Below are 21,357 nucleotides of genomic sequence, written 5' to 3' on the forward strand. Positions count from 1 at the left end.
GTATCAAACTGCGCCATCCACTTCAAATGCTTGGAACATGCCCTTGCTATCTTCCAGTTCTCTACAGCCCAGATAAAAGAATGACTCCGGCCTTTCCTCATGCTCATTTACCCTTTTTAGGCAGTGATTAAGCGAAGAATGTGAATTCTTCTCCCCCTTTGCTAGAGACTGCAAAGTGCTGGCTGGTCTGGAACGCAGACCAGTAAGTACACAGGCTCTGGTCATCAGTCATCTGAAGACCAAAAACTGTCAACATGCACAATTAATCAGAGAAGAAGAAAAAAAGAAGGAGGAGGAGGAGGAGGAAGAGGAGGAGGAGGAGGAGGAGGAGGAGGAGGAGGAGGAGGAGGAGGAGGAGGAGGAGGAGGAAAAAAACAGAAACAAACCTAACAGCCCACATCCTAAAATCTCTTATCAAAAAGATGAGAGAGTGTTTTGTTTAACACTGACTCACCCTTAGAACCCCAGGCTTTTCCACATACTTCCATGAGGGAAAGGTACCATGATCTTGTTTACTTGATTGCCTTTCTTTTGTGAACACAAAGAACACACTGCTTTTCTTCATGTCCTCGGTATCTTTTCTAACTTACGATCATTCTTTTCAGTGCCAGTCCCACAGCCTAAATTCAGGGCCTGGAACTTTTAGCGCAGCTTTCTTGCTCTGCCATATGAGCCACAGCTGTACTTCTAGCTTTTTCGTGGTTAAGTAGAGATAAAGAGTCTCACAGGCCTCCACGACTAGTCTGGCTTTGAACCTGATCCTCAGAGCTCAGCCTATGGGTAAGTTAGGATTACAGGTGTAAGCTACTAGTGCCCAGCTGCAATTATTTTTATGTCTAAAGTGCTATGATATGATGATATTCTTTTCTGTTTTTCATTATTATGATTATCAATAACCTAACACGGATGCATGTTCATCATCTGAATAGCTCTACTATTTTAAGACAGTGGCCATGTGGAGAGCACATTAAAGCTCAGGCTCCTGTCCCCAGTGACCTTGAATCCTGGTCACCATGCATTCCCTAAGCATCAGTTGCTGAAGCTTAAGCAAAGAAATAGAAGAACTTCCATAGTCTTCTGTATCTGCAAAAACACTGCCACAAAACCTATCAGGAACATCAAAGTTCAGCGTCACCATCTAGTACAGAACCCAGAGAACATAGTTTTACTTACTTATCTGATTCCACTTGAGTCATTGAAAGGGACAAAGGAAGGAATGAAATGGACCTCAGCAGACAAAACCCACACACACTCAGCAATAACACATACGTAAATCAGCATGTGGGTAAAATGAAAGAAAATGACATCAAGGCTCTGTGAAGAAAAAAAAATCAGACAAAAAAAAAAAAACAGCCTTACGCTCGCCAATTAAGAGTATAATCACATTTTGTGTACATGCTACTGTGCTGCACAAATGCAAAAGGATTTTTGCTCTGGGATCTCAAGACCTGGATAAGTATTCCTCATGCATCTGGAATGTCATTACAGAATATTATTCGGCTTTTTGGGGCTCAGAGGACTTCTTGGGCTGAAATTATAGAAATTTCAAGGGACTGTGGCCAAGTAGCATTCAAGAATTAAGCATTTTCTTTCTAACACCACACCATAGGAAATAGAGAATACGAATTGACCAGCATAATCCAGCAGTTCTACCAAGGATAAAATTTTTTCTGCTATGTGAAAGTCTTTCTTATGTATCAAACACCAGTAATATTGCAGGCCAGGTAATAATGCAATGGGCAAAGCTGACCAATGGGGAGAGTGATGAACGCAAGCCACACAGTCCCTGCAGACTTGAAAGGGGAAGCAGCTCAAACAGCCCCACAGCCGTGTGGGGAGGGGTAACTGTCACACTGGCATCTCTTCCAAACAAAATTCATGTTTACAGATTAAGTTCACAGGAAGACAGCTTATAGTATTATAATACTTCATCTTTAAAAAAAATAGTAAAAATGACATAATACTTAAGACAGATACTGATGGCTCACGCCTATAATCCAAGCTACTCAAGGAGATGAGATCTAAGGATCTTGGGTTTGAAGCCAGCCTGGGCAGGGAAGTCCATGAGACTCTTACCTTCAATTAATCACAGAAAACACCCAAGTAATAGAGTGCTAGCTTTGAGCAAAACAGAAAGTTAACACTTAAAAGCTGAATAATTAGTCAAATAGTACCTATATAAATAGCAAAGGGAATTCATGAATCTAGATAATTCAAATATTTTGATATTTCAAATACTGCATATATATATATATATATATATATGTCCAGATATAATAGTACACACACACACACACACACACATATGAAGAGAGAGAGAGAGAGTAGTGCCATCGAAATCACTGGGTTAAAAATAAAAATAATTGGCCGGGAGTTTGGCCTAGTGGTAGAGTGCTTGCCTAGCATGCACGAAGACCTGGGTTCGATTCCTCAGTACCACATGCATAGAAAAAAGCCGGAAGTGGTGCTGAGGCTCAAGTGGTAGAGCTCTAGCCTTGAGAAAGTCCAAGGACAGAGCTCAGGCCCTAAGCTCAAGCTCAGGACTGGCAAAATAAATAAATAAATAAATAAATAAATAAATAAATAAATAATTATTCAATCAATGACATGGGTATATGAGAAAGAGAAAAGAAAGCCCTACTTCATTTCAAAATTAGTTCCAGATGGACTAGAAGAGTCACAAGTAAAAAATGAGACAATAATAAAGAAAAGTATTCTCATCAGATCTCAAATAAGACAAGGATCTTAGAATGGTAGAAGCCATAGCCTTCTAGACAACAAAAAGTACACACAAGACCCAGTCTAACAGGATAAACAAGGCAAAGGGGAAAAGCACCCTTCATGTCAGGAGAGAAGTGAACAATCTTAGTCCATAAAGCACTTAGTTTTTACTAAGTAATTCTTTGCACAAAGCACTCAGCATTATTTCCATGAAAACACAAAGAATTCCTAGCAGTCTGAATATTTAACTATGAGTTGCCCATTTTCCTTAAGTGTACTACAAGTTTTTGCCTTAGTTAGGAAAGTGGGAAAACTGTAAGCAGACTTTAAGATGACCTCTTTTGAATTTTCTTTTCCTTTTTTTACTAATTTCCAAGGAGGAGAAAGTGAAAAGACTTAGTCAAGGTATAATATAGCATCCATCTGGCGAAGTCCTTCATACCTTTCTCAGGGAACCCAACAGCTCCCTTCTTATTTAAAGGAAGAGATGGAGAAAGACACAGTAAACAAGGGCCACAGAACAGGTCAAAAGTACCCAGGACACTGTTTAAAACACAACCCCGTATGTCTACACCAATCGAGAGTATTGTGGTCTCTGTGGACAAATCCTTTATGGATAGCCCTTCCCCACCGGGCACCCATAGGGGCGCAGTCCCCTTTGACTCCTACACACAAGGTCTTCAACTCCAGCCTGGTATTCAGACAACCACCCCCACATCCCCTTGTCTCCCCAGGGCTGTCTAAAGATGAAGATGCAGCTTTGCTTCCCAGAACACAGAGCACGACTCCACTTCTAGCCTATGCCCAAGAGGCCCTGGAGGACCCAGAGAACACTAACCACTACCGCAGGCCCTGGAAGAGCACAGGGCTCTAAGGCACCCGTCATTACTGGACCGGGAGGACCATAAGCCACCGTGCTGTGGCCATCACTCCTGATCACAGAACACAGAGTGGACAAAAACCTGAACAAATCTCATGTGGTGAGCCACGAATGGGAAAATAAAATAATTACAAAGACACATGCCAAGCCCTGTAACTGGACAAATATCAGCAGATTCTTAATTCTTACAATAACTTCCCAAGGCAAATTCGCTGGGCTCATTTCACCAGCCAGGAAATTTAGGCTTAGAAGCACTCAATGATTTGTCTCAGTCTTCAATCAAGGCTCTGAAAAGGGGCAAAAGCCAGCCATGATCACATCCTCCTGAAAAGTCTTTCTCTGCTCCTGCAGCACAGAGGGTGGGGTTCTTCCCCCAGTGCTCTGCTGTGTTTTATTAGGAGAAAGAAAGAAAGAAACTAACTATGTCTGCTATTTATCAAGCATTCTTTCAGAAATGGCTCGAGGAGATCTGGGGGTTTTTTCATCCATATTTTGCGATACTTTGGCAAGTTACTTTGGGTATGGCGGGGTAGGGGTTGGGGGCAGGGAAAGCAGAAGTGGGGTTCCAGAGTTACACACTTGCTAGGCTAATGCTCTGCCACCAGAGACTTTTGCAAGTTATTTCGGATATGGAGTTTAATGAACTTTTCTGGTCTCAAACTTCTATCCTCCAGATCACAGCATCCAGAAAAGATAGGTAAGCCACTGCACTGCCTTCCCCACACCCAATGGCATGTTACTCTTTATTAAAAGTCGATTCATTAAAGCCAGAGCTGGTGGCTCAAGTTTGCAATCCTAGATACCTGGGAGGAAGAAATCACGACTCAAGACTAACCAAGGCATACAAGTTCACCAGATTCCATTTTAACCAAGGCTGGCTATTGCAGTATATATACTGGTTATTCCCAGTGCTACTGGAAAGCAAAAATAGGAGGATCGAAGTCCAGACCAATCTGAGTATAAAGCAAGACCCTATGTCAAAAATAATGAATGCTGGTGGAGTGGCTCAAATGACAGATTGCATACTTCCCTGAGCTCAAATCCCATTTTAAAAAGTTTCTTCAGTAGACACAGTACAAGAGAGTCTGTTAATGAAAATAAGGTGATACATAATTATATGTGAGTTGAGCTTTTTCTTCAACCAGAACAGAGAGATGTCTAAAAAGTAATTTTAAGTGTTCTACTATGTCTCAAGTCATACATGGTACTTTTTTATATGCCTTATTTGTTGGTACTGAACTTAGTGCCTTGAGCTTGTTAGGTATATGCTCTAGTTCTTTCTTAGACTGAATTCCCCCCCCCACGACCCCCCACTTAGGGCTAGCCTCTGTGATTCTCCTAGCCACGCCTCCCACGCTGCTGGGATCGCAGGCGTATGCCACCATACTCAGTGACTGAGAAAGTGGTCTTGCTAACCTCTTGCCTAGGCTGGTCCTTCCTATCTCAGCCCTACACAGTAGCTGGGATTAGAGATGAGAGCCACAGCACCCAGTTTATGGTTTGGCATTCTGAGGACATCCTCCTATTGTATGGGGTTGGCTCTGAGGTTGTTCAGCACACTTGTTTTCTGTAGCTAACTCAGCCTCTAAGGAATAATGGCTGTATGCGTGTTGTGAGACACTGCGAAATAATGCCAACTACTCCAGGATGACAAAAAGAACAGGGAGGGGCGATCAGAAACAAAGCAGGCCTTGGAAAAATCCCCACGTAGCCAAGACGACACCGTACAGAATGCCATGTGTCCAATGATGACAAACAGGAGTTTTTACAGTGCACATCTACAAACCAAAAGCACGGGATATGCCAAGCAGACGTGACTCAAGGGCATCTTCCAACAGAAGCAAAATGGTCGGAAAGAGTGCTATGGGGTTTTTTAATCCAATTTATTGTAAACCACCTGGCCACTTACATTGCAACTAACTTACATTGCAATATGGCTGGGCTTCTGGAAATGGACAAAGGAAAGAACATAGAACTAACCAAGCTTCTGTAGAAAGTAAAGGAGCTAGAGAAAAGGGAGAAGATAAAAATCTTGCCAGCAGTATCTGAAAATTCTCATGCTGTCAGCTTTTTCTTTTTACAGTATTTTTTTTAAAAAATCTCCACATGAAAATTGTTTTATGCTATTTTTCAAAAAGCTTTTTCAGAGAGTAAAGTCCTTTTGAAGTACAGCATATTAAAGTGTGTGCTTGTAAATAAGACTGGATGTTAAGAAGCACAGAGAAAATAAATATCTGAACTGATTCCTATTTCTTACAGAAATATCAAACAAGTTATTTACTAGACATGTTGTATATGAAGGCAAGGTAGAGGATGGCAGAAAATAAAACAAATGAAGCAGAGACTGTTATGTGTGTGTATGTATTGTTGCTGTACTTGGGTTTGAACTCCAGATCTCACACTTGTTAGGCAGACACTCAGCCACTTGAAGCACTACATCAGACATTTTTGCAGAAAGGCTCTGGGGTTTTAACTTATTAGACATGCATCTGAGTATCACTCACAATGGAAAGTCTGAAGTAAGTGACTCAGGGTCATGCATGTGCCCAAGTTGGAAGGAAGACCTAATTCTAAATAATAAAAGTGAAAACCAGGGCTAGAGGCACAATTCAACAGTATTGTACTAGCCTAGCAAACTTGAGTTCCTAAAATTCAAACCCTACTTCTTTAAAAAAAAAAAAATTCAAAGCTCCAGTATTTCATATCTGCAATAACAACTTCTTAGGAAGTTGAGATCAGAGGATCATAGTTTGAAGTCAGTCTAGGCAAACAAGTCTGGAATATTCTATCACCAGTTAACCAGCAAAATGCCAGGCTGGAGGCATGGCTTAAGTGATAGAGCACCAGCCAGCCAAGGCAAGCCAATCAAGCTCAAGGCTGGAGTCCAAGCCTTGGAAGGAAGAAAGGCTTCACTCTGGATCGACAAAGTGAAGGCAACACTTAGTATGACAGTCATCAGACCTACTGTGTAGGATAAAGCATTCCTAAACTTAAAAGTCACAAACACAATGGAGGTACCACGAAATCAGACACTAGCACAGAATCTGGTCATAGCATGGCTCAAAGCCTACACTAACATACTCAAATCATTTCTCCTTTGAAAAGGACAATTTATTTTGTAAGCTGCTTTGTTAGCCAAATGTAACAGGAGATTCTGGATAAGCGTGGGGAAAGGAAGGAGTTACTAGAAAGCTCTACTAAAGGCTAACACAAGTCAGGAATATATAAATCCCAGCAGTGTAGTGTGAAATAAAAAAAAATTCATTAAGCTCCACTCACTTTTCAATCACATAATATAATCTCTGTCCTTCCCTACCACAATCTAATTGAAGAAAGAAGTTAATATTGGGCACGGTGTGGCTCATGTCTGTAATCCTAGCTACTCAGGAGGCTGAGATCTGGGGATCTCAGATCAATGTTGGCCCAGGCACAAAAGTCTGTGAGATTCTTATCTCCAATTAACCACCAGAAGTGGTGCTGCGGCTCAAATGGTAGAGCACTAGCCTTGCGCTGAAGAGCTCAGGGATAGTGCCAGGCCCAGAGTTCAAACCCCACAACCGACCAAAAAAAGAAAAGAAAAAGAAAATGTCTAAACACTATTTTATGTTCAAGCTCTGAAATAGCTTAAGGAGCTATAATCATAAAACTACAAAACAGAGTGGCAAGGTCCTCTCTGATTTATACATAAAGCCAGATATTTCCCCGAGGCCAGGGGTGGCATACCCTGCTGAAAAACCAGAGCCAATGCAGCTACCACAGTTGGGCAGATGTGGAGGGAAGGGAGTAGGGCAGCCACGTAACACCCACCACCACATGTTCCATCTCCACCTCCATGCCCTTCATTCTTCATTGTAACACTAAGACATCTTGCCAAGCAGGAAGTGCTTGCCTAGTGCTCCAGCAAATGGCTTCACAGAGAATGGGTTCTGTAAATCGCAACTAAAAAGCTGGAATGCTTTGGGCCCATCTGTGTAGTTATGGCTCTTGGAAGCACAAAGTTTATTGGTAACAAGGAATTTTAACAGTTTCTTTTAGGAAAAAGAAAAAGAACCTCACATCCCAGGCATGGGGGAGGATTAAAACTCTAATCTTAAAAACTCTCTTCCCTAAACTGGTGCTATTCTCCTTGGGCCAAGCCAAAGACTGTAACTAATATGTACACACTAACATAACTTGTTCTCTCCCGCGTACATAGAAAAGGTTCAGGAAAAGAGTACTCCAAACTGGGATCATTCCAAAGCTCAGATCACAAACTTCAAAAGTTGCTAAATGATCATTCCTGGAAATCCTGGACCCTTAAGTGAAAGGCTGCAGGTTTCTTTTCTCTGAATCTTCTAGCACAATACACAATACAGAACGACAACGGCACACAGACACTCAGTTAATCTTTGTTAAATGGAATGAAATCTCATCCCAATCCCATAGCCTTCCCTTCCTAAGTTCAACAATGTCCTGATGTCTCTAATGTTAAACCTACAATATCACCACACTGTGACACTGTGGTATTCGCAGAACTGTCCAGCAAAGTGAACCAATCCCCCTCCCCCCGCAGTGATCAAACCCTTCAAATCCTGGTAATGGCAATGTACATTTAATGTCATGTATTTAAACCCTATATGGAAAGGTATAGCCAAAAAGATTACTAGTGGTTTTACTATCCAGTCCAGGTGTTTCTGTTTTTCTGTTTTCAATTCCATCTCCCCAAAGGGGCCTCGGCACATTGCAAACACACAACAACAGATGGCTTCCCTAGCATCTCTATGGACGCTGCCAGGAGTGAATAAAGCGTACCCAGACATGGCAGTGTGTTCCACTGACAAGTGTGCACAAATGAAACACAAACCTTGACTGCTCCAAGTTGCTCTTTTCTGAATTTTTCCAAGGGTTTAATCAGGGTTTCCGTTACACTCAATGCCTAGAGAAAGAGAGGGATGACAGAAAATGTAGCATTAGGATTCCAGAAAGGAAAAAAAAAAAGAGTCATCCTTTCCCTCTCCCACCCCACCCAGAAACAAAATGAACAACAGATTTATCTCACTCTGCCAAGGCAGCAATTAAATCACTTCACCACTTACTAACGCACTAGAACTTTGTAAATATTTTGGAGGAAGAGGAGGCGGGGCAGCTGGCTAGAGCACTACAGCCAGTGCCTGGCGAAAGAGCAATGGGGTTGTCTTTAAACAACAAAGGGTCTATCACATTCACCAACAGAACACTTCTGTTCTGCCTTTGGGTTCCACCTCCTCCTAAGACATTTAAAAGTCAATTACATTCCTTTATTGGTAATCAGACTACATTAAGAAAAAGGAGAGGGCTGTGGCTACTCTGGTAAATTAAGGACTCTGTCCCGCCCTGCTAGAAATTCCTCCTAAGGATATAAGGTATAAAAGCAAGGAAAGGTCAGTCACTGGAAGCTCCGAAGTCCATGAGTACTAGGGTGTGCTGGCAAAGAGCACATCAGGGAGGTAAGACAGGATAGGGCCTCGTGTGAATTCCAATCCAGAACTGTGCTCACTGCATGCAATGGAACACTGAGAGTGCAACTAAAAGGAAATTTTCTGCCTCATGCCAATAGCTCATGCGTGTAATCCAAGCTACTCAGGAGGCTGAGATCTGAGGGTCATGATTCATAGCTAGCCTGGACAGAACACACATGAGACTCTTTCACTTATTAACCATCAAACACCTAGACATGAAGCTCAGGAACTATGTCTATGTCCTAAGTTCAGGCCCCAGATACTCACAAAAGTTTTGTTTAAAAAAAAAAAAATACTAGGCTACCTACCATATAGGCACTTTCTCAACTTCGATTTTCAAGACACCAGAAATAAGCTGGTATGATTAGGGTGATTGGGGCTCAAAATGTAAGAATGTATATTCCATTTTTAAAAAAACAAACCCTTTATCATCGCTCCCATTCCCCCAAAGGTTAAATGTAGAAGAAAAAAAAAAAGGGCAAGTGATTTAGAAAGAAATATGCTGAGGACCAGCTCCAGTGCTCCCCATCCTTCTAGGCAAGAGCTCTAGCAGCAAGCTGCATCCTAATCCTTAGGAAAGGATTCTTAAATGAACCCATGGATCCCTTACCACGTTTCACTCTACAAGGATTTCTAGCAGTTATCCTTCACACTGTAAAGCAGGAAACACTGAAAATAAGTGACTGTGCTCACATGCAAGATGCTTCAAGTCCAAACCCACAGTGCCCCACAACCCACAGCCAGGGCACTCGGAAAGCGTGTTACGTAGTTGAGGCCACAGAGCTCGGAAAGGAGGAACTGATTAAGAAGGGGCCAGGGGAAAGGGATCAGGACCACAGTTATGCTCATTTATCCTCTCTAGTCCCTCTGAGACCATGTGAGCTACAGTGGCTGACCAGATCTCACACACTACAGAGCAGGGCAGGGCAGTAGGGCCACAGGCATCCTGCACTCCCATGACACGAGGTCTCCTCCATGAAGACACGCCGTGTGAGCCTAGGGATCACTCCCAAACCTTCCAGAGGTGGCTCTGGCCTCCTCCTGTTAGCAAACAAACCTATACATGGAACATCTTCCAGAGAGGTTGGAAGCTCAGGAAAAGAATTCAGAGCAGCATGGCCTGCAGGCACAAAAGACAGCTGATAGCTGCTCCAGGTCATAGAAAATAGGGACATGCACTTAAAAACCCATGCACACAAGTCTGACACCATGTTAAGCACCATGTAGAACAGCAATGGAAGTACTGAGGCCACTTGCAGAGAGTCTAAGCATGGGGAAAGGTTTAAAGAGGAAGGGAAATGGAGAATCATTACAAAAACAGAGAATGTGTCTAGGCTGGGCTAAAAGACTCATTAGAGAGATGAGCAGGAATTGCCATCTGCTTTGCATGGGATATTCTGCATCAGTGAAGGGAGAAGATAAAGGTGAGGGGGCTACCCCAGGTGAGAGCACTGCCCACACACGTAGATACAGATGTGACCCACATGAGGAAAGCTGGTGAACTGCACAAATCCTTAGGTACAAAAGGAGGAAATTCTGGCAAAGAGAAGAGAGCATGATTAAGAGTCAAGTCAAAGGCCTTCTGTGCAGAGAAGGGAAAAATAATTTCAGGGCCTAGAACTGCAAGCAGTTCAATGTTAGAGAAGTGAGACATAAATTGAAGGACAACGGGAGACTGGACAGGTCAGACAGTTTCTTCTAGCTGACACCATGGGACCTCAGAAACAATGTGCTACACGCTGCATCATCCATGAATAATACAGATACATGAAAACTTTCTAATGAGAGCTTAAATTCTATACTCTGGAGGAAACACATTCCTTCACACAAACAGGCCCACAAGATCACACAAGAGCAATTCAAGGTCACTAAATGTGTCCTTTACTTGGAGATTTTACTGGAGAGACATATTCATTTGCCTTATCTCAGAGGGTAAACACAAGCCTAGGAAAAGACTCAAAGGGTCTCACTCTCTCTAGCTTCCAAACAAGGAACAAAGTGAGAAGGGACAGGATAATCCACTCCTCCAACTGAAACATTTTAATTAAAAATATTTTTTAAAGTTCCAAAATCATTATAACTTTCCTTTCTTAGAAAAGTCTGTTTTTGTGACTGTGGAACAGAGCCTAAAAGATTCTATTTAAGAACAAAATACTGAAGCAGCCATTTTAAGTGTTTATTATAAGGCAATGTTGGCTGAGCAACAAGAATTGTTTTCTTCTTTTCCTCAAAATAGAATTAAGGGACTCCGTGGAATCTTCAGTTCCTTTCATACTTTCACAGAAATACTACATACTGTTTGTTTAATAGTGTTCCTGCAGTAAGTCTTTTAAAATCAGATTTTAAAAGAGAAAATTCAGAATGTAACTTTATAACCACACATTAAAAAATTATATAACCATATTCTTCCCATAAAATACTTGCAAAAGAAAAATCCCAAAATTCCTTTGCTAATAAGCCTCAGAAAGGGTTCTGGCTACTCTTGCTCTCAATCAACAGGGAGCTAGCTACACAAACATAAAACCTGCCCAACAATGTGCTCTCTCCCTAGTGCAGAAGACAGTGATTTTTTTCTATAAAAGGCCAGGTGACAATTTGTTACTTGAGGCCTCAAGTCCCCCACTGTCACACAGAAGCAGCCACATTTAGTCTGAGGAGAAATGGGCACAGCAATGTTACAACAAAACTATTCAAAAACAGAAGTTATAGACATAAAAACCTATGACTCTATAGACATAATGTTTTACTTCATAAATTAATATGTTTCTATGACACACAAACCCTTAGCCTAATTTTGATTAAGTTCTAAATTCTAAGTCCCAGTGACTGTAAATAGAGATTCCCTCCTTGAACACTCATTTGTTAAACTTGTCATTTAAAATATGATGTAAAAATCAACGTAATAAATTCTTTAATAAAAAAAAAAAAAAACAGAAGCAAGGTAGATTCTGGCCCTGGGTCACAATGTACCAAACCCTGCCTGAGAGAACCGCCTTGAGTTATCATGGCATAAATGTTCTACTTTACTTTTATCCTATACTTTTGCAAAGTATGTCTTTCCCATATTTGCAGCAGACCAGAGAGGGTGGAGAAAGTGGAAGGTTGGAGCAGAGAATCACACAGCTCCAGTAGCTCTCAGAAAATTGAACACATAACTAGATTATCCAGATTGCTCTAATGCACACAAGAAAGAGAACATTCAATTAGCATCTCATCAGATCAGAACCTACCTAATAGTAGGGTGACCACATGTCAGAAAGACATTCAGAGGAATGTGACCAGAATGCTAAAAGATTTGGAAGATAGCGGAAACAAAACCAAGTATTTAATGGGAATGAAAAAAAAAAAAGAAAAGAAAGAACATTTAGAGAAAGTTGTCATTAAATACTTAAGTATAATGTGAATGAAGAAAAAAAATCATTTTGATTTGTTCAAAGCGGGCAAAAACAGATCTAACCAATAGAGGCTACAAAACTGATTTAGAACCACTATTTAAAAGCACTCAGTAAGAACTTTAATAAATATGCTGGGTTCCAGTAACTCATATCTATAATCCTAAGGGCTGAGATCTGAGGACTGCAGTTCAAAGCTAGCCTGGGCAGGAAAGTCCTTAAGTCTCTTCTCTTCAATACACCACTAAAGTGAAACTGTGGCTCAACTTGTAGAGTGCCAGCCTTAAGCTAAAAAAGTTCTGGAACAGCCCCTAGTCTGAGCACTGGGATCAACCCACACAAACAAATGAAAATAAGAATTTCCTCCACATTGGAGATCAGAGACAAAGTTGTGATGACAGAAACTATAAAACAAGGCTTTGGGCCAGAAACCACATTCAATAAAAATATAGCAAAGAAAAAATACAGCAAAGGTCTAGCTATGTCCTGTGGTCTATAAGGTGTCAGCCTGGGTTACGCAGACAGCAGGCTGGTATAAGGACTGAGTTGGTTCTTTCAAATCACTGGATACCAAGGAAAGACTGAGTGTAAGGAGAGAGACAGGAATCTGTCCATTCTTCATGGCCTTCATTATTCCCCTAAAGGAATGTATCAGCTGAGAGCAAAACAGAATTCCAGCTGTTTTCTCCCATGACCTTCCAGATCCCTCCCCCAACTTGGTTACACCCAGGGAAAACTCCATCTTCCAAATAGGACAGACAGACCAGCAGCAAAGGAACAACACAGTGAAGACACAGCCCTTATTTTTCCATGTATGTCACCTTTAAGAAAGGAAGCCAGCCGGGCATGGTGGCTCATGCCTGTAATCCTAGCTACTCAGGAGTCTGAGATCTGAGGATCAAGGTTCAAAGCCAGCCCAGGCAATACAAAGCTGAGAGACTCTTATCTCTATCACCTGCATAATGAATACTTTCCAGCAAATGAACCCTTATTTTCTGATCAAATAATTGTTTGAGAAATCATAGCCCCTAACAATGCTTATTACCACATCCAATTCCAGGTACTTAGAGATCACAAATAGCTCTGCGCTACAAAAGAGGAACAAGCGAAAAACCAAACATCAAACAAAAAGTAAGGTTTAGTTAATTCTGAAATTGCCTTTGAACCACAATCCTCTAAATCTTAGCCTCCCAAATTGCTAGAGTGACAGTGGAACCCAGCTGAGATGACATTTCTTCAATGAAGTGTAAGAGGTACTATCACAGCCAGATTATATTACTCATATGCACCCATCCAAGGCATTACTTGCAAAGCAAATGCTCCAGGATAAAACATAAAATAAAATAAGAAAGAATAGTGACCAATGACAAGCAATTGTACCAGCAACTAATAAGACTGGTGTAGGGGAGGGTAATGGGTACCAAGACATGTGAAAGGGTATCAATGTATGTGAATTAATGTACCTTCCATCTGGCAAATATCATGTAACCCTTTTACTAATTACAATAAAAAATATAAAAAAAAAACACTGGTGTTACTGGTGCAGAGTCCTACCTAACACCAATGGGTGGTAACTTCAAGAGTGGTGTATGGCATAACTCTGGCACCATTTCTGCCTCTAATACTACTACAAGTTAGTCGGGCAAGGTGGCACACAGCTTTCCTGCCAGCACTCTAGAGACCGAAGCAAGGACAATGTGGTCTGCACAGTCCAAGCCACAAAGCAGTCTTCAGTACACTGCTTTGCCTTATTCAGAAAAACTAGAGTTTGTGATCAAGAATTCAGACTAGTCAAGAATTAATAGTGTCTAACTTTCAGAACCTTATAATTGATCTTGTCAAAATGCTGGCCTGGTCAATATTCATATACAATTTTCCCATTTGGTCAATTTATTATTAACTCATTTCGATACTGTCCAATCATGCTCATCTTTTGATACTTCTTTTCTCTGCCTAGCCAGAGATTTCCCCTTACTATATCTTCTCCCATCATTTTAAACGTGAGTTTTAATAAGATAAAAATGGCCACTCAAGTCTAAAAAAAAAAACAGACTATAAAAGAACAAAATCAGGGGCCGGGGGTTTGGCCTAGTGGTAGAGTGCTTGCCTAGCATGCACAAAGACCCGGGTTCCATTCCTTGGTACCACATACATAGAAAAAAAGCTGGAAGTGGTGCTGAGGATCAAGTGGTAGAGCTCTAGCCTTGAGAAAGCCCAAGGACAGTGCTCCGGCCCTAAGCTCAAGCCCAGGACAGGCAAAAAATAAAAATAAATTAAAAAAAATTTTTTTAAAAAGAACAAAATCAGAAGACTAACACTTGACAGTGAATATTGTTTAAAAAAACAAACAAACAAACAAAAAGATCTCTGCCACAGTGAGACTGGGAGGCTCGTGTCTCATTTTAGCTCTACTCTAACTAGATCTATCTTTAGGCCACAGCAAAAACAATTTCCTTGTGTTGCCTGAATTATTCTTAGCTATAAAGAAGGAATGATTCTTGTTCCCAATTTGTATAACAAGGATAAGAAATGGAAATGTGAAATAAATTTAACTGCCAAACAAATTGCTAAAGTTCTTTCTTTCTTTCTTTCTTTCTTTCTTTCTTTCTTTCTTTTCTTCCTTCCTTCCTTTCTGTCATGGGACTAGAATTCTGGCCCTGGGTTCTGTCCCTGAGCGATTCAGCTCAAGGGTACCACCCTACCTCTTGAGCACAGTGCCACTTCCCTACATTTCATTTTTTAAGTATAGTTCTAGGTAATTTAGTCTACCTGCTAGGAAAAACTACTATAAAAACAAAAAGTGTACAGGGTGCAGTGGCTCACACCTGTAATCCTACCCACTCAGAAGCCTGAGATCTGAGGATCGAGGTTCAAAGCCAGCCCGGGCATTAAAGTCTGTTAGACTCTTGTCTCTAATTAACCACTAGAAAACTGGAAGTGATGCTGTGGATCAAGGATAAGGCAGTAGCCTTGAGCTGAAGAACTCAGGGACAGCGCCCAGGCCCAGAGTTCAAGCCCGACAAACAACAAAAAAAAAGTTTAGAATAATAGCTGAAACTCACCAGCTAAGAAAGGATGAGAATTTTAATGAATTCATATACAAACCAATAACCAAGAATCAGGTACAGAACGCAGTACAGTTTAAACTTGGAAATGAGGAGCCAGTTAGTAACAAAAGGTTCCTTGGGAGTCTCTCTCAGTCCCCAACAGTCTTGTTGAGCATTTTAGAACTTGTATTTGTACACTGTAGGTTTCAAACTTGCTAGTTCAGTTGCTACCCTTCTGATAATCTAAGAACAAAAAGTCTCCAGTACAACTGATTATCAACCTTCAATCCGGAATCCCAATTACCTTGAAACCTAACAAGAAGACTGAGGGGTGGGGGATTTAGCTCAATGGAAGCGCACTTGCTTGACAAGTGCAAGGCCCTGAGTTCAGTCCTCAGCTATGACCAAAGGGAAAAAAAGGACATAAGAGGACTGGCACTGAATGAATGAATGTGAAAGTTAGTACTAAGATTATAACTAACATGAAATAACTGATTAACTGAAAGGAGAAAGTGACTATTTTACCTGGCTATTTAATCAAATAGCCTCCTCTGCTAATAAAAATTTGGGGTTGGGGTACCAATAATGTTTAAGGAAAAACGAGAGTCACAAGCAGTTTCTGAGCTTATCAGGAATGAGTTAGCCTAATAAGGATGGGTAGATACTTAATCTGGATCCTCTTTCTCTCTCTTTGCATGAGGAATTATAAGAACCTAGTTTGTTTGTTTTTCTAACAAAATAAATTCTTGGGCAGAACATTATAAAAAGGAATTAAAAACTCCATAGAAAATAAAAAAGATAAGCCTGTCTGAAAGCAAAAAAAAGTAGGGCACAATTCAAATTGCAGGATTTTTCGTTTAAAAAACAAGAATATTCTAGTTTCTTAAGCAAATGGTATTGTGATAGCTGAAAATGGGGTTTCATGGATTATAAAGCAACAAGTAGTTGAATCAAGAAAATGAAGACTATTCACAAGGGCCATTATCAAGATATCTAATAACAACAGATGCTGGCAGGGATGTGGCCAGGAGGGAACGGTACTACACTGTTGGTAGGAGTATAAACTTGTTCAGCCATTCTGGAAAATATTGTGGTGGTTCCTTTATTTTTCTTTCTATAGTGGTACCAGGGGGGTTGAACTCAGGGCCTTTAAGCAAATGCCCTACCATTTGAACCACATCTCTGCTTTCAATTTCAGTGATTTTTGTTTAGATAAGGTCCCACACTTTTTGTTCGGGGCTAGCCTTTCACTGTGATCTTCCAACCCCAGACTCAAAACTACTACCATACTCAGTCCATAGATTGTGTGTGTGTGCGTGTGTGTGTGTGTGTGTGTGTGTGTGTGTGTGTGTGTGTGTGTGTATGTGTACTATAGGGTGAACAGATTCCTTAGAAGCAGAGAACAGGCCCCTAGGATATGAAATACAGGAAATGCTACCTACAATTGGGAAGTAGAATCCGATGACAACAGGGCTAGGAGGCCACAGATGAGAATGAGTCAGGGAGGGGGACTCTGAGTCATCTGACAAGGCCTCACCCTTCTAAGAAGAGCTGAGGAGAGGATTCCAGCCTCTGGCCTAAGATAATTCTGATTCATTCAAATATTTTGGTTCTAGTTAGTCTTAACTGTAGTATCTACAGGATTCTATGTAGACAAAAACCGAACTTTCAAAAGGATCACTCCTGACAAGAAGTTTTAAAATAGCATGCATATCTGAGTCACTCACAATGAGTTTACAGAGGGGAAAAAAAATAAAATATATGAAAAAAGCTATGTGGTCAGTTCCAAGGAAAAGTCTTTATCAAGTTGGTGTCATAGGTAACTTTCAAGCCAAACGAGGAATGGAGTCCTTCAGTAGGTTGAAGATATACTTCCCCCATTCTGAATGTGCCTGCAGAAATCCACGGGCAGATGTTTCTCTTGCCTGTCAAATTGACTCAAACACATTCTGCTGGGCATCCATGTCTCATACCTGTCATCCTAGCTACTCAGGAAGCTGAGATCTAAAGAGCACAGTTCAAAGCCAGCATAGGCAGGAAAGTTGGAGACTCTGGATATGACACTGTGGCTCCAAGTGGTAGAATACAAAAGTTCAGGGACAGTGCCCAGGCCCTGAGTTCAAGCCCCTGGACTGGCACAAAAAAAAAAAAACAAAAAACCACACTCACATACACACACATTTGGCATACCAGTTTGTTATTATAATTATAAATATAATAATTTATGTAAAATTAAACTAAACTCATCTCTCCAGTGGTATTTATTGTATGCCTTAGCTTATTTATCATTTTCATGAACTCAAAATTTACAAATAATATTTTGACACCAATTTAAAATACCTAATAGAAACTTGTTCCATTGAAACACATAAACTAGATATCATCTCTAACACTTGGAAATGACAGATGAAAGTGTTTGTAAGCCTATTTTAACTTCCTAATTGGCATGAAGTCATCAAAACACAAGGTATAATAAGAGTATCTAACTTTGAGAAAGACCTAGCTCTGAGTCAAGGATTGTTAACTGAGAAGCCACTGGCAACCAAAGCCAGTGCTGTGACTGTAGCTTGCCACAAAATCACCAGGGAGGAGGGAGAACGGCTGCAGCAGAGGACACTAGGGAAAGAATACCAATATTTTTCCCCTTAGGTAAACAAGTGCATGCTCTCCCTGTCTCTCTGTCTCTGTCTCTGTCTCTGTCTCTCTCTCTCTCTCTCTCTCTCTCTCTCATATACATAGTACAATATACATGATTTTAGTGATATAAAACACATTTGAAAAGAAAACAAAAATCAGTTCTGCAAAGTGAATGATCTCACTGAAAGTTTTTGACCAGCAGGGGGTAGGTAGGTGGTAGGCAGGCAGGGCACCGCAGGAGAAACAGGCTGGGGAGACAGTAGTGAGGGGGGGAACTAACAAGGAGAATGAATGGGGACAACTCAAAGTGTTCACAAGTATGCAAAGAGAACAATGAAACCTGCTGAAACTGTGCTGGGGAGGAGGAGGAGGAGGAAGAGGAGGAAAAGGGGAGTAATAAAGAAAGAGGTAAGATTGATTGGAACAGAATGTGAACAGACTGGAACACAACCTCTCCCCCCATCACCAATGTGAGCTTAAGTTATGCAAGGGACTGGAGATCATGGAAGGATGAAGGAGAGAAGCCAAGCAGACCAAGGTAGGAAAAGAAACTGGTGCTTACTTATCAACACTCAAGTCGCTCCACCCCGCTCTACAGAGGAGCATGCTCGGAATACAAGCCGTGATGTCTTCCCTGGCCCTGTGGTTTGTAAAGGCAGTGTCTGAGACAGAGAAAGACAATGTGAAATGCAGGTCTCAAAAGTCTAAAGTGTCTGCACAAAGCCATGGTGCCCAAATGGGAAAGGAGGTGCAGCAGAGAATTGTCCTGCCTCAGTGGGGATGCCAAGGAGACAAGGAACAACAGGACCTCAGACAGCTCTGGCACTCGCCCTGCTCCCTGCAGCTTCCCTGGCCTTCCAGGCCTCACCCACACCTGTGCTCTGACTTCCCAAGCATCTTAAGGAGGCAAGCAAAGAAGACATGTCCATGTGACAAGAAGACGCCTGCACAGAGGTAATGTCTGTGGAGGGGCTTTTTAAAGGACATCACAGACCCGCAGCACTATTTTTAAAAGCCGTAAGATTCCTGGACAGCTGCCCACCTCCAGTAAGTACAACACGTCCTGCCATGCCAGACGGAACATCTCCGGAATGCTGGCAGTGAGCTCCACACAGCTCCGTCCCCCTGCGCACACGCAGACATGCACTCCGCAAGCCCGCGCCACACCCCAGGGCCAGGTATCCGCTTCAAGGCTGGCCACACTATTGGTACAAACGACCCACTTGAAAACCCTGCCCTGAGAAAGACAGCATAAAACTGAAAACTTGTCCAGTCGGTGTCATCCTGGAGCCGGAGAGAGAAGGTCTGCAAACCCCATCCACAGCTCCAGCCACTGGATGCATGCCTCCCCCAACGCCTCCTCCAGAACCAGCGTCCAGGCCCACAGCTTCCCTCCTTGAAATCGGCCTCCCCTACTATCCACTCACCATAATTTCTCTCTGTTCTTCTAGGTTCTTCAAGAAATTTGAAAACTCGCGTAAGGAAGCATCTGTAATGAGAAAGCAGTGAGTGTGTGGTGGCCACTCTGGAGGACGCGAACCCCGACTCCATGCTCATATACCTATGCAGCGCTCATCATCTGTCTCCGCGTCGCCGATGAACTCGAATTTGAAGTCTCGGAGTGAGTGTGCGAACTTCCGCTGCGCTGCAGAAAGATCTGGAAAGAAAGCACATGGATTACTAGGGTCCTCATTTTAAGCTGGCCATAGAGAACCTTTTTTTTTTGTTTTTTCCCCTGCCATGAAGTCATTGAGGGTATTTATAAGCCCATTTACAGGTCACTCCAAATTATCAATATAAGCAGATGGCCCTCAGGCAGCCAACAAGAAACAGTATACAAGACGTATACCTATCTGTTTCATCATGGGTAAAATGATTCTGTGGGCTTTATATGGCGCTAGGGCCAGAGGTGTTTTTAAGCTCAAGTCTATAAGAAGAATGTTATACTGCTAAAAGGGTAGAGATGGAGTGTTCCCGTCCACTGCATCTGTGAGAAGCAACAACCACATTTTTACCACCTTCCACCTGGCACATCCTTTGGGCCACCTCTGTTTTCCATACCATGCCCTGGTTCAGAAGAGGTGCTGGAAATCATTTATTCTCTCTCCCACTCCTTCTTTCCCAGACCTGACTATTTCATCTCATTTCCCTAAAGCCCTTTCACCCTGTCCCTGCTCACTCGGGTCAGAGTTTGCCTGCCTCAAAAGTTCAAGCTAAAATTAGGAGTGCATGAACCTGACATTGCCTCTCTCAGGGTTTCATGAGATCTGACTGCCAGCCACAGCTTCAAGCAGAGGGTCTCCACAACTTGGACAGACAGGTCCCCTGACTGCCAAATAATCACTGCAGCCAGAGTGCTCACATGCAAAAGTTTTCTCTGGGAAATTTATCAGCATCTTTGAATTGTAGTACATCATCAGATTTAACAGGAAGTGGCCCACTGATAAAAACATAAATATGCCAGATTTTTCCCTCTCTGTAACTATAAGAAGTTGTTTTTTTATACACAGTCATACCCACTCTTGGAGCTGCCAGAATCATTAATTTTGCCCATTGGATGAATGCTGTCTGGAAATGTTAATTTTTGGCATTATGATCACTGATGGCTTTGAGTACTTTTATGTGGCTGTAGGCTATTTGAATTTCCTTTACTTCCTTCTGTGAAATGTCATTTCAATTGTTTCCAATTTGTTTTTTAAACTAGGGTTCTGACTTTGGCCACTGATGTCTAATAAATGTATGTGCCTTGTAGAGATGTCAAAATACACACACACACACACACACACACACACACACACACACACACACACACACACACACAAACACACACCTCTAAGTGAGGTATGTCACTTTCAAGATAAATTAGGAAGTTGACCAAGGTCACAGAACCCTTCAGACAGCCAACAGTAGAGACCAACTCTCTGGGGTTTCATACATCAGTGAATGTCCTTTCCTTTCATAACACCAGTCTGCCTCTCAGGACAGTTCTTGATTCCCAGGTCCTTTGTCTAGATCTCACCTGACAGGAAGCTGTCCTGTTCTCTGACTCTAATGTAGAATTCTACTAAATGAAAATTCATAGGTATTTTCTCCAAAACCCATCTCCTCATACCTGAAGACCACGAGTAAATAAGCTCTGAACATCCCTTCCAAGGTGGTATACATAGAGGGGCTAATGTCAAGCCTCAGTGTGCACAAAAAGC

The 21,357-nt window shown here is 41.8% G+C and overlaps 1 protein-coding gene across 1 annotated transcript in view; it reads right to left on the reverse strand.

Moving 5' to 3' along the window:
• Arhgap10 (Rho GTPase activating protein 10) overlaps positions 1–21,357 on the reverse strand; it is a 176,414-nt gene that overhangs the window by 106,989 nt on the left and 48,068 nt on the right. The window contains exons 2-4 of the mRNA XM_090356869.1: positions 19,716–19,811; positions 19,582–19,643; positions 8,445–8,516 (exon numbers count right to left, since the gene is read on the reverse strand). Of these exons, the coding sequence (XP_090212995.1) occupies positions 8,445–8,516; positions 19,582–19,643; positions 19,716–19,811 (230 nt within the window). The remainder of the gene's footprint in view (positions 1–8,444; positions 8,517–19,581; positions 19,644–19,715; positions 19,812–21,357) is intronic.

This window comes from Megascapheus bottae, chromosome 23 (assembly GCF_031878675.1).
Source record: "Megascapheus bottae isolate mThoBot1 chromosome 23, mThoBot2.hap1, whole genome shotgun sequence".
NCBI classification, from domain to species: domain Eukaryota; kingdom Metazoa; phylum Chordata; class Mammalia; order Rodentia; family Geomyidae; genus Megascapheus; species Megascapheus bottae.